Genomic DNA, 12128 nt, shown 5'->3' with positions numbered 1-12128 from the left:
TGCATACCAGGAACAGCCGGACACATTGCAAAGGTGGGGTGGGGTGGGGTGGGCTGGGGGCCGGTGGCTGGAACGTCCTGCAGCCGCATACCACACACATACCCGTGGCAGCTGTCAATTGCCCAGGCAGTGGTGTCAGGAGCGGGTCACTCACCGAGGGGGGGGGATCTCTCCTGAGCATGGGGACAGCAGAGCCAGAGCCACCAGCCCCAGGGCTGTGCCCGGCATAACCCACCAGGCAGGGCATCAATCCCACTCGTCAGTTACAGCCACAGCCTGTGGACGCTCCGCAGGCACCCCCTGAACCGCCCTCCTCAGCACAGGCTCATCACGCTGCTGGGTTCCCGAAGCGGCCCCAGCCCCACTCCTGCTGGGATGAGCCCGCACCCTGGGGGGGCAGGGGTTGGCGATTGTCGTCCCCCTCCCCACACACACACTTTATCACTCCCCTGGCGCTGGCGCTTCCTCCCCTGCACCGTCTGGCCCCTCCTGAAGGGTGAAACAGGCAAAGCCCAGGGACCGCCTCCCAAAATGGCCCTTTGTGGGTGCCCCCTCGACAGATCTGAGCCCTGCTCCAGCTCTCACTAGCCCCACCGCACGATGGGGAAACTGAGGTTCAGGGAGGGGGCATGGCAAAGGCAGGGCGAACCCAGGAATTGTGCCTCCCCTCTCCTGCACTGAGCCACTAGTGCACCCCATCGCCCTGGCTCCCTATGCCCCCTGCTCTCACAACTGCTCTCCTGCCAGACTAGGTCCGGTAAATCCAGCCATGTGCCTGGGTAGAGCCCTTGGGGATGGCCTGTACCCCAACACTGCAGCCCCAGACTGCACCACCCACCAGCCTGCCTGCCTGGAGCCCGGGCTCACGTCTGCTTTGCAGAGCGAGGCAGTGCCAGTCCCTGGGGGTCCTGCCCCCGACCCCAATGCTGCATCCCCAGAGCACCACCGCCCTAAGGCCAAGCCGCACTGCAGCCCCTCTCCCCACGCCAAGTCTCCCCCATCCCCCTCCACGCCCCCAGAGCTGCCCAGCCCCTTCCGCACTGAGCACGATACTGATCCCCAGGGACGCAGCAGCCTCTGGCCATCCCCCACGGGGCTGCCCCAAGGAACAGGCTGGGCAAAAACCCAACAGCTTCAAACAACGGGAGCTAAGAACAGCTTTATGCTGCGGCCAGACTGGGGCCCAGGCGCTGCGCAGACCCTGCGAGAGAGCGCAGAAGAGCCCCAGCAAACAGACAAGGCAGAACCAAGGTGGGAGAAGGAAGCATCAGCTGTACAGACGCTCCCCGGGTTACACAAATCCGACACACAAATCCGCACTTATGGAAAAAGCTCCGTAAGCTTTTTTTGAGGGGGGGTAGGGGGTGGGGTGTAATTGTCGGGTGCACATTCCCAATGTACGCAAGGCGTTCCGAAACGGAGCATCTGTACTAGGAAAACTGAGGCACAGGAAGATTAAGGCCAGAATTTTCACGAGTTCAGCACCCAAAATGCGCCCCAGGCGCTGAGCCTTTGAAAATACGGCCCTACAGGACATGGTGCCAGCAAGCAGGACATAGATCCGACCGCCTGAGTCCAGCCCAGTGCCTTCCCGCACCCCTTCTTATCCTCCCCCCCGCCCCAGCGGGTCCCCACAGATCCACACACCCCGGCTAAGGAGCTGTCAGCCCTAACAGTAACACAGCAGAGTCACAAGTTGCATGGCTAGCTGTAGGGCCAGCCTGAGCCCTGGCGGAGGGGCACCCACTCCCTGGGATTCCCCGTGTGCTTTGCTGACTGAGTGGAAGCCCTACAGCAAAGGAGGGGCCAATGGCCCATTTGGAAGGTGACCTGAGCATTTGCAGGGTCCCCCAGTTCCAGTTACGCCACCCAAAGGCAGAACCAATGAACTGAGGCTGAAGGAGGAGATTGCAGCTGGATGAACTGCTGTGCACCAGGCAGTGGCTGGGCTCCACCTCAGAGATGCTGCATTTCAGCACATGCATGGGGACCAGGGCAGACAGAGCACCCAGAGCATCTCCCCAGAAGGAAGCCACCCTCAGGGGAGCATCCAGGCACTGCCAGCCCCGCTCCATGCAGCATCTCCACCCCCAGATCTCAGAACATGGCACCTCAGCAGAGAAGAATCATTTCACAGGGTGGGAAACCGAGGCACAGAGGGGTGGGGCCCCATCTGAGGTCACCCAGTGTGCTGGTGGAAGGGTCAGGAACAGGCCCCAGGAGAAGTGATGACCAGCCCCGTGTTCAATCTACCTGGTCACAAATGGCCGGGTTCACAGAGCATCACTGAAATGCAGCCACCTCTGGTGCAGAGCGCGGCTGCTGACAGACACACAGCCCAGCGCATACCAGCCACATGCTGCCAAGGGCTGGGCAAACACATCTGGACCCAGCAGAACAACGTGGGTTTGAATTCAGGCTGGAACGTGAGCTGCTGAGCGGAGGGCAGACTCCCCCAAACACAGGCAGTACAGTCACCCCACAGTCCCCCCCCCCAACCTCCTCTCACTAGGGCCAAAGGGACCCACTCCCTTGGCATGGGGAGTCCAAGCAGCCTTCACCCTCCCGCCTGGAGAGCTTACAGCCACTGCCACCCTGCCAGTTCCCTCCCCATGTGAGGCAGTGAGCACCTTCCTTTTCCAGCGTGCCCCCTGCCCCAGCTGCCCATGGTGTTGCCATGATCTGGGAGGACAGCAGGCAGGGACAGACAGCTGGGCCAGGCCCCCATGGCCTGGGGGGCGGAGCAGCAGCCCCAGTCACCCAGAGCACATGGGGTGCCTCCGTCAGGCTGAACTGTGGACTGAATGGGGTTAGAAGCAGCCCCGCGCCCTGGAGCCAGCTCTTCTGTGCCATGCAGGGCCCCAGGGGACAGAGTGCCCAGCTCCCAAAGGGCGAACCGCTGGGTCTGTGGCTCCAGCATGTCTGGCAGCCCCAGCCCAGAGATTGCACCCAGCAAACAGGAGCCAGCGCAGGGGAGGGGCACACAGGTTGCACGGCACCTGGGTCCCCCACAACACAGCACTGAAGGGAATCCCTGGGGGCATCGATAAACTGGAACATCCGTGCTGGGGGCCACCCGGCCCCACGTGCCCAGCAGGGAAAAGTGCAGACCCCAGCCTAGGCAAAGAGGGCTGTGGGCAGGGCAGCGCCCTCACCTCTGCAGCTGGGCCTGGAGAAATCAGGGGCTCCTCCCCCACCACTGGTGAGCTGGCCTGGGTGGAGTGAAAAAGCAGGGTGTGGCAGCAGAACAGGGAGGAGAGGCATCAGCTGAATTGGCCACAGGGCCCAGGGCTGGGATAGCAGGGGGCTGCAGGTCAGGAGTGAGGGGCACCGGCAGGGCTGGGGGGAGCCCAGGGCTGGGATAGCAGGGGCTGCAGGTCAGGAGTGAGGGGCACTGGCAGAGCTGGGGGGAGCCCAGGGCTGGGATAGCACGGGGCTGTGGGTCGGGAGTGAGGGGCACCGGCAGGGCTGGGGGGAGCCCAGGCCTGGGATAGCAGGGGCTGTGGGTCGGGAGAGAGGGGCACTGGCAGAGCTGGGGGAGAGGGGCAGGGCTGGGCTAGCAGGGGCTGTGGGTCGGGAGAGAGGGGCACCGGCAGAGCTGCGGGGAGCCCAGGGCTGGCATAGCAGGGGCTGTGGGTTGGGAGTGAGGGGTTCTGGCAGAGCTGGGGGAGAGGGGCAGGGCTGGGATAGCAGAGGCTGTGGGTCCGGAGTGAGGGGCACCGGCAGAGCTGGGGGGAGCCGAGAGCTGGGATAGCAGGGGGCTGCGGGTCAGGAGTGAGGGGCAACGGCAGAGCTGGAGGGAGCCCAGGGCTGGGATAGCAGGGGCTGTGGGTCGGGAGTGAGCGGCACTGGCAGAGCTGGAGGGAGCCCAGGCCTGGGATAGCAGGGGCTGTGGGTCAGGAGTGAGGGGCAGCGGCAGGGCTGGGGGGAGCCCAGGGCTGGGATAGCAGGGGCTCTGGATCGGGAGTGAGGGGCACCGGCAGAGCTGGGGGGAGCCCAGGGCTGGGATAGCAGGGGCTGTGGGTCGGGAGTGAGGGGCAGCGGCAGGGCTGGGGGGAGCCCAGGCCTGGGATAGCAGGGGCTGTGGGTCGGGAGTGAGGGGCACCGGCAGAGCTGGGGGGAGCCCAGGGCTGGGATAGCAGGGGCTCTGGATCGGGAGTGAGGGGCACCGGCAGAGCTGGGGGGAGCCCAGGGCTGGGATAGCAGGGGCTGTGGGTCGGGAGTGAGGGGCTCTGGCAGAGCTGGGGGGAGCCCAGGGCTGGGATAGCAGGGGGCTGTGGGTTGGGAGTGAGGGGCACCGGCAGGGCTGGGATAGCAGGGGTTGTGGGTCAGGAGTGAGGGACACTGGCAGAGCTGGGGGAGGGGGGCAGGGCTGGGATAGCAGGGGCTGTGGGTCAGGAGTGAGGGACACTGGCAGAGCTGGGGGAGGGGGGCAGGGCTGGGATAGCAGGGGCTGCGGGTCGGGAGTGAGGGGCACCGGCAGGGCTGGGGGGATCCCAGGGCTGGGATAGCAGGGGCTGCGGGTCGGGAGTGAGGGGCACCATCAGTGCAGTGGGGCGGAAGCTCCCATGACCCCTGTCTGGCTCCAGCAGGCGCCAGTGGGTCCTCAGCTGGCAGGGACCCCTCCCAGCCTGTGCTGGGTTTGGTTTGGGGGCCAGAGTGAGTCCCTGAGGGCCAGGGATTGTCTCTGGAACGGGTGCAGGGTGGCACTGCAGCAGGGTGGCACTGCCCCGGGCAGCCCTCAAGTCAGGGCTGAGGGGTCTCCATGCCCCCCCAGGGAATGTAACCCTGTCTGGCACGCAGCCTTAGGGGCATTTCTTGTTGCTCTGGCCCCCCCAATGGGATGAGTTGGCCCAGGGCAGAGGGGGGGGGGCACCGTGAGGGGCTCTATTGAGAGACCAGATGTGGCCCCCGCACAATGGCCACAGCCCCTGCTACCCTCTGTGGGGCTGGGTCCCAGCTTCTCTGCCCCCTTTCACAGCAACTGCTACAGCCTCCGCAGGAGGAGGGGGAGCCGGCGCCATGGCAACCGAGGGAGATTTGCCCCACCCCCGTCCGCTCAGAGTGCAGATCCCCCCACCCCCACACTGCATGACCCCCACAGATCCTGGGGACCAGCAGGGCCTGGATTCAAACAGCTCCCCGCCCCGCAAACAGGCTGGGCCTGGAGGAGGGGAGGGCAGAGAAGGGGGAGAAGGGTACCCAGGGAGGGGAAGAGGCAGAGAGGGGGAGGTGGGTACCGGGGGGGGGGGGGGGAGAGGGCAGAGAAGGGAGAGAAGGGTACCCGGGGGGGAGAGGGCAGAGATGGGTACTATGGGTACCCGGGGGGAGGGGAGAGGGCAGAGAAGGGGGAGGTGGGTACCTGGGCGGGAGAAGACTGATAGGGGAAGGACAAGAGAGGAGCTCTGCATTCTCGCCCATCCGCGTCTCTCCTGCCCCTTCACAGGCCTGTGTCACCCTCAAATACAGCAGCTTCCCCCGCCTGCCACGTGGCCCTTCCCTTGCTGCAGCCCCCCCTTGCTGCCCTCCAGGGCCAAGCCCCCTCACCAGTGTCCCAGCTGCTACCAGCCCTAACCTGGCAGCAGAGGGGCTGAGTGCACCGGAGGACAAACGCAGGCTGTCGGTGTGGGCCAGAGGGAGTGGTGGGTCTCCCCTTCCACCAGCTGGGGGGATTAAATTCTCCCCCTGGATTCATACCCACAGCTCAGCCTGGGTCCCAGCCCAACCAAACTCAGTGTCAGAACAAAGGGACCCAGGCATCCAGGCAAGACCCTCCTCCCAGGCACCTGCAGAAGACCAGGCGAGGCCTGGGATGCCAAGGCCATCCCCAAAGGGGGAACTAGCCCCACCCCATGCCCATAGGTGCATTTCCAGCCCAGAGATGCCAAGCACAGAATCCACCCGCTGCCCGTCCCAGCGCCCCCCACAGGAGGAGCACAAAGCGCTTGGCAAACCCTCAGCTCCACATCAGCCCCCAGAGCCGGAGGGGAGCTATTGACAGATGGGGAAAATGAGGCGCAAGGAGTGTCTCACCCCAGAGCGAAGCCTGGAACCCAGGAGTCCTGACTCCCAACTGCTCAACGGAGCCCTTGCCCCCCAAAGCCAGCCCAGGAACCCAGGATCCCCTGCTCCAGCCCAGGGCACCCGCTAGCATTGCCCCGGCCACATGCTCAGCAGGGCTGGTCCCAGGCAGGCCTGCTCTGGCCTGCCTCCCTGCCTCTGTCCAGCACATTGAGCCGATGCCCAGGGAGCCAGCGGCGAGGCCCCGGCCTCCATCCCCGCCCTGCCAGGTCACAGCCTCTCTCCCCCAGCCCTGCTGCCAAGGGCACCCGACTCCCAGTGCTCGCAGGACCAGGCCCGGCTCTTACCCAGGCCCTAGGCCAGGCCCATTCTGGGCTAGCTCTGCAGGAGAACCCCAACCTCAGCTCCACTCCCGAGGGCACGGGGGCTCCTTTGAGCCCCAGCAGGAGGGGAAGTAGGCAGGGATGGTGCTGGTCATGGGGGGGTACAGGGGAGCCTGTCCACCATCCCCTGCTCGGGCCAAAGGGGGCAGGACATCCCGGGGATGGCTGAGAGGAAGGGGATGGGACAGCTGCGGGGAGCCTCAAGCCAGTGGACGCCGAAATACAGATGGGGCACTAGGAGCAGGGAAGGCTCAAATCTCAGCCCTACTCCCCCCCACACACACTAGGGAGACCCCATATCAGCTGGAAATGCAGCTCCCCACAGACCCCCCTGCTGGGCTCACCCCCCCCCATCCTGGCACTGCCTCTCACCCCCTGGCCCCTCCCAGCGCCCAAAACACTGGCTCTACCGCCCTGCTCAGCGAGTCCTTGGAGGCCCTGGTGCCCCTGATAAGTTCCTCACAGGCAGGAATATGCCACCCTGCCCAGCGTCCTCCCCCACGGCAATGCCACAGGGTGCTAGGGCTGTGGGGAGCTGTGCCCGCGGGCGCTGTGGTGAGGGAATAGGGCATTCCTAGCCCAGCCAATGCGTCTCCGCTGGGGAGACGAGCATGTGACCACCATTCTCTCCTCCTCCAGAGGCCCTCCTGTGCTGGTGAGCGGAGCCTCGCTGGCGGGAGCATGGAAGTGGGGGTGCGGGGCAGAAGTGCAGGCACCCTCGCCCTACAGATGCTCCACCCGGTTCAGCAGGGGCATTTCCAAGTTGGGTGGGGGCCTCCATCCTCCAGCACCAGGCAACAGCCCTGCAGGGTCAGCATGTGCCGTGATCTGGGCTGGCAACCCCTCTGCCAATCACATGGGGCCCCTCTCCTCTCTCCAGCATCCGGACCGACTCCCTGAAGCCCAACCCCACTTCATGGGCAGGGGCTCGCGTCCCCAGCAGGGCTCTGGACCCCAGCCCTGCCCAGCTCTGCCAAGCCTGACCCTGCCTTGGCTGCCCCATCACCAAGGCCTCCAGGTTTCCGCTGCCAGGGCACAGCGCACCCCGAGCCATCCCCACCAGCAGCCCATCTCCACCAGCAGGGACACGCGCCGAGCGGGAGCCCAAACCTCTGTGGCACAGGACAGATGGCGGGTGATGATCCTGCCCCCAAGCTGCAAGTGGGGAAGAAGCCAATTCCCCAGCTTGAGCCCCCCAATCCCAGCCTCTTCCCCGGCCCCCCACCATCTTTGTTCCAGCCACAGCCACTTGTGTCCTCCTGGAGAAGGATCCTGGGGATTTAATGGAGCTGCTGCTAGGAAACCGGCTCTAAGCTCCCCCGGACTTGGCAGCACCTGGTTCCCAGGCCAGTCCGCACATGGCCCTTCAAAAGCCAGCTCCAACCTCACTGGGCTGTACCATGTAGGGTCGCCTGGGGATGGACAGAGACAGATGGATGGACAGAGGGGCGTGCAGGGGGACAGACAGACGGAGTGTACGGGAAAGGCTGGATAGACAGAAGGGGCGAATGGGGATGGACGGATAGAAGGGTGCATAGCGGGACAGACAGTCGGACAGAGGGGCATGTGTGGGGACAGACGGACAGGCAGATATTCGATAAAGATCGGATCAGCAGTGATCAGGACAATTGGGATCATTTTCTGCCCCCCCCCCCCCCAAGCGGCTGCCTTGTGGCCAAAGCCCCCCCCGTGTACACGGGGTGTAAGGGCCCCAGCAGCCGGGGGGGCGGAGCCGGGGACCCAATCTGGCACCAAGGCGCTGTCTCCGGCAGACAATGGTACCATAAAAATAGCGCCGCAAAGGGAGAGAAAAACAAGGATGGGGGGAGGGGTCCGCCCCGACTCCCCCCCCCCCCGTGTGTGTACCGGATCCACGGGCTCCCCGAGCCCCAGCCCCCCCACGAACGGTCCCTGCCCCAATGCGGACACCCCGGGGCCAGAATCCGGGCAGCAAATCTGCAAACCCCGCCCCGCGAGGGAAAAGGGGGTTAACCCCCCGGGGGGGGGGGCGCTGGAGCGGGGGGGGGGGGCTGCGGGGTGACGGGGAGGCCCGGGATGGGGGGATGCTTCCAAATCGGCCAGACGTGTCAACCCGAACCTGATTCCAGCCTGAGAGCCCCCCCAGTTCCCGCAGCCCCCCGCGCAGGGACCCCCACAGCTCCCGCAGCCCCCCGCACAGGGATCCCCACAGCTCCCGCAGCCCCCCGCGCAGGGACCCCCATAGCCTTCCCGCAGCCCCCACGCAGGGACCCCCGCACCCCGCCTGCAGGGACAATGTGCACCGTGGGGGGGCTGAGAGCCACTGACCCAAACTGCAAACCCCGCCTGTGCTGGAAACCTGCTCCAGGCTCCAGTTCCAGCCCCGAGCGCTGCAGGACCCCCCGCCCCGGCCGCTCACCCTGCGGGCTGGGCGGCTCCCCCGGAGACTTGCCCGGCGCGGGCCAGATGTTGCCCGCGAGCAGCAGCAGCAGCGGGAGGCAGCGGCCGCGGCGCCGGGGCGGCATCGTGGGAGCCGGAGCCCGCAGCATCCGCCCGGCGGGCGCTACCCGCCCATGGGCCCGGCCCGGCGCAGAGAAACGGCCCCGGCCGCCGCCGCCCGGCTCCTGGTGGGTGGGTGGGTGGGACCCGGATCCGCTCCGGCGCGATTGTTCCAGCACCGCACCGCCCCCTCCCCTGCCCGGCGGGGCCAGCCCGAGCGGCCGGGCTCCCTCTGCCGGGGCTCCGCGGCACAGCCGCTCCGCCAGCCCCCTCCCCAGCTCCGCCGGCTCCCCCCTAGCTGCCCCCCTCCCCGCCCCTCCCCGGCTCCCCTCTGCAGCCGCCCAGCTCCAGCTCCCAGGCCACACCTCCTCCCTCTTCTCCCCAGCTGGGCCCGGCTCCCGACCTGGCCCTGTTTGGGTCCCAGTTGCTGCACAGACACAGGGAGAGGGGCCCTGCCCCAGAGCTCCCAGTCTCAGCACCCAGGACAGAGGTGGATCTCTTCCCAGGGAGGGGGGCTCAGGGAAACGGCCCCCAGCAGCATCTCCCGACTCCCAGGCTGGCCCTTCTCCAGCACTCCCCTCCCCTCAGTCTTGGGCTTGCCCAGACGGACCCCGGCCTCCCCCACCTCCCCTCTCACCCCCATCCCCCAGGTCAGGCTGAGGCCTGTGGGCAGGGGCTGTTCGCCCTGTGGATGCCCATAGGGGCCTTTGCCATCTGGCACCTTTTGGCCCCGGGTCTTTAGCCAAAACAGGTCCTTCCCGCAGGGGAAATGAGGTTTTCTGTCACCTGGTGAACTGGGTGGCATCTTCCGGACAGCGTCCCTCTGGCTCCATTGCTCCAGGCTGCTCACAGCTTCCCCGAAGGCGGCCCCTCCTCAAGCTGCTGCCAGGGGGTTGGAGGAGACCCCCCTTCGCTGGCACAGGGCTGACTGGGGCTGGGCAGGGACTTGGGTTATTTCCCCATCTCGCTGTCTGCTTATCATAACCATGGGGGCGGTTCCCCCACCCCACCCCACCCCACCAGCCAAGCCCTGCCCAGAGCAGAGACCAGCTGCGGGGAGCTGATGGGGGGGCCCATGGGCCCTTCTCCCGGCTCAGCAGTAACAGGCTGGGGAAATGCAGCCTGCCAAGTGCGCTCACCTGTCACTGCTCCCCACAGCCCTCCCCTGCCTGGGGGACGGGCAAGAAATTAAACTAGAGCATTGGGGTGGGGCTGGGCTGAGCATGCACCTGGGAGCCAGGCCTGCTGCATCCCCGGCCTCAGCCGTCCCAGCAGCAAAAGGGGAGGATCATGTGGCCGTCTCCCGTCCCCCCAGGCTGCCCTGGGAACCACTGAGCTCCTGGCCCAGGTCCCACAGAGCCAGGGCAAGAAGCCAGGAGTCCTGCCGCCTACCCCCTGTTCTAACCACATCACCTACAAACCACTGCCCCCACGAGCCCCTTCCCCAAATCTGGCCTGGCCCCTAGCCCAGGGGGGACACCCCCAGAATGGCCCAAGCTAGGCATGCTGGATGTGTAGTGCTGGGAGCGCCATTGTGTCCACACTGGGCAGCAATGTCCTGCCATTGGCCACCCGGGGCCGTAGGGGGAGCAGTGACCCGATGGGCCCATCCACCTCCTGACACTGTGAGCCCGAGCAGGGCCATGTGGCATGCTGCAGCTGGCGACTCATCTACACTAGAGCTCCTAGCGCTGCCCCTGGCAGAGCAGAGCAGAGCAGGGCTAGTGCAGCAGTGGGGAAGGGGCTGGCTTCATGGCAACCTGACCAGCCTCACCAGCTGCCCCGTGGTTTAGCAGAGGCTGCTGTAGGCAGCACAGCCGGCTGCGGGGCCAGGGAGGGCAGGGCAGGGGGGCTAGGCTGCGCCAGGCCCACTCGGTGCTTCTGGGACTGGTGGGAGAGCTGGGTTAGTCTGCACGTTTCAAACTGGCTGCACAATGCGCACACACACCCCGCACGAACACACACATACAAACACACATGCCACTATGCATGCACCCACCCCTACACACACATACCCCTGTGCGTGTGTACACCCCTACACACACACACACACACCCAGTGCACGCACCCGCATGCAAACACATGTCCCTGCGCATGCACACCCCCTACACACACACCCCCTTGCACATGCACACTCCCTACACACACACACACCCAGAACGCACACACACACATGCCCCTGCGCATGCACACCACCACACACACCCTGTGTGTGCACACATACACACACCCATCCTTGCGCATGCACACCCCCTACACACACGTGTACACCCCTACACATACACACACCCAGTGCGCGTGCACACACACACACACCCCTGCGCATGCACACCCCCTAGACACACACACCCCTGCGTGTGCACACACCCCTAACCACACACACATCTGTGCATGCACACCCCTACACACAGTGCGCACACACAATTGCAAACACACATGCCCCTGCGCATGCATACCCCCTACACACACACACCCCTGTGTGTGCACACACCCCTACACACACACACAATGCACCCAGTGCACGCACACACATGCAAACACACATGCCCCTGCATATGCACACCCCCTACACACACACACATCCCTGCATGTGCACAGCCCCTACACACACACACACACACACACACACACGCTGCTATTTGCTCCCCTCCTCCCCCAATCTCTGCGCTGTGTCATGCTCTTTGCGGTGCCATGTTTAAAACGGGCACTAACTTCCAAGGCTGCAGCCCATTGAATGTTGCCGGGAGCCCTGGCATGGCTGGTGCTGCCCGGGAGCCAGGCTGCCTGTGTCGTGCCAGGAATGTCAACGTGCTGCACGCAGACCCCCTCCCAGCCAGCTCTGCAGAGGAGGGGGAGGCTGGGAGATGAAGCCGCAGCTGCTCTGCCACCTTGTCCTGCAGCACCAGCCCTGGGAGCAGAGACGCGCCCATGGGCCTGAGCAGGTGTGTGTGTGTGTGTGTGGGAGGGGGAATAGCAACAGGGAATTTGGGGGGTGCACTCGGGGTCTTTGCAATGCAACCACAAAGCAATATCGTGTCAGTTCCCAGCCCCCCTGTTCCCCATGGACCCTGGCTACATGACAGCCCTGTGCAGGGGCTCTGTGCACCGGATCCCATAGCCAGGTCTGTAGGTGGAAGCTGGTGCCCTGCCTTGGCAGCTGCAGCGTAGAGACAAGGAAGGAAGGTTCGGAAGCCCCATTATTAACCCTCCCCATTTAGAGAGGCTGGAAGAAACCAGCCCTGTCCC

General features: G+C 65.5%; 1 protein-coding gene across 1 annotated transcript in view; it reads right to left on the bottom strand.

Annotated features, from left to right (window-relative positions):
* Positions 1–9005, bottom strand: part of FAM171A2 (family with sequence similarity 171 member A2) — a 30480-nt gene extending 21475 nt beyond the window's left edge. Inside the window, exon 1 of the mRNA XM_054014601.1 lies at positions 8803–9005. Within this exon, the coding sequence (XP_053870576.1) occupies positions 8803–8932 (130 nt within the window). The 5' untranslated portion in view covers positions 8933–9005. The remainder of the gene's footprint in view (positions 1–8802) is intronic.
* Between the last annotated feature and the right edge of the window lie 3123 nt (positions 9006–12128).

This window comes from Malaclemys terrapin, chromosome 25, assembly GCF_027887155.1.
Source record: "Malaclemys terrapin pileata isolate rMalTer1 chromosome 25, rMalTer1.hap1, whole genome shotgun sequence".
Lineage (NCBI taxonomy): Eukaryota > Metazoa > Chordata > Testudines > Emydidae > Malaclemys > Malaclemys terrapin.
Note: the sequence above shows the minus strand (reverse complement) of the source record. Positions and strands in the feature narration are given on the sequence as shown.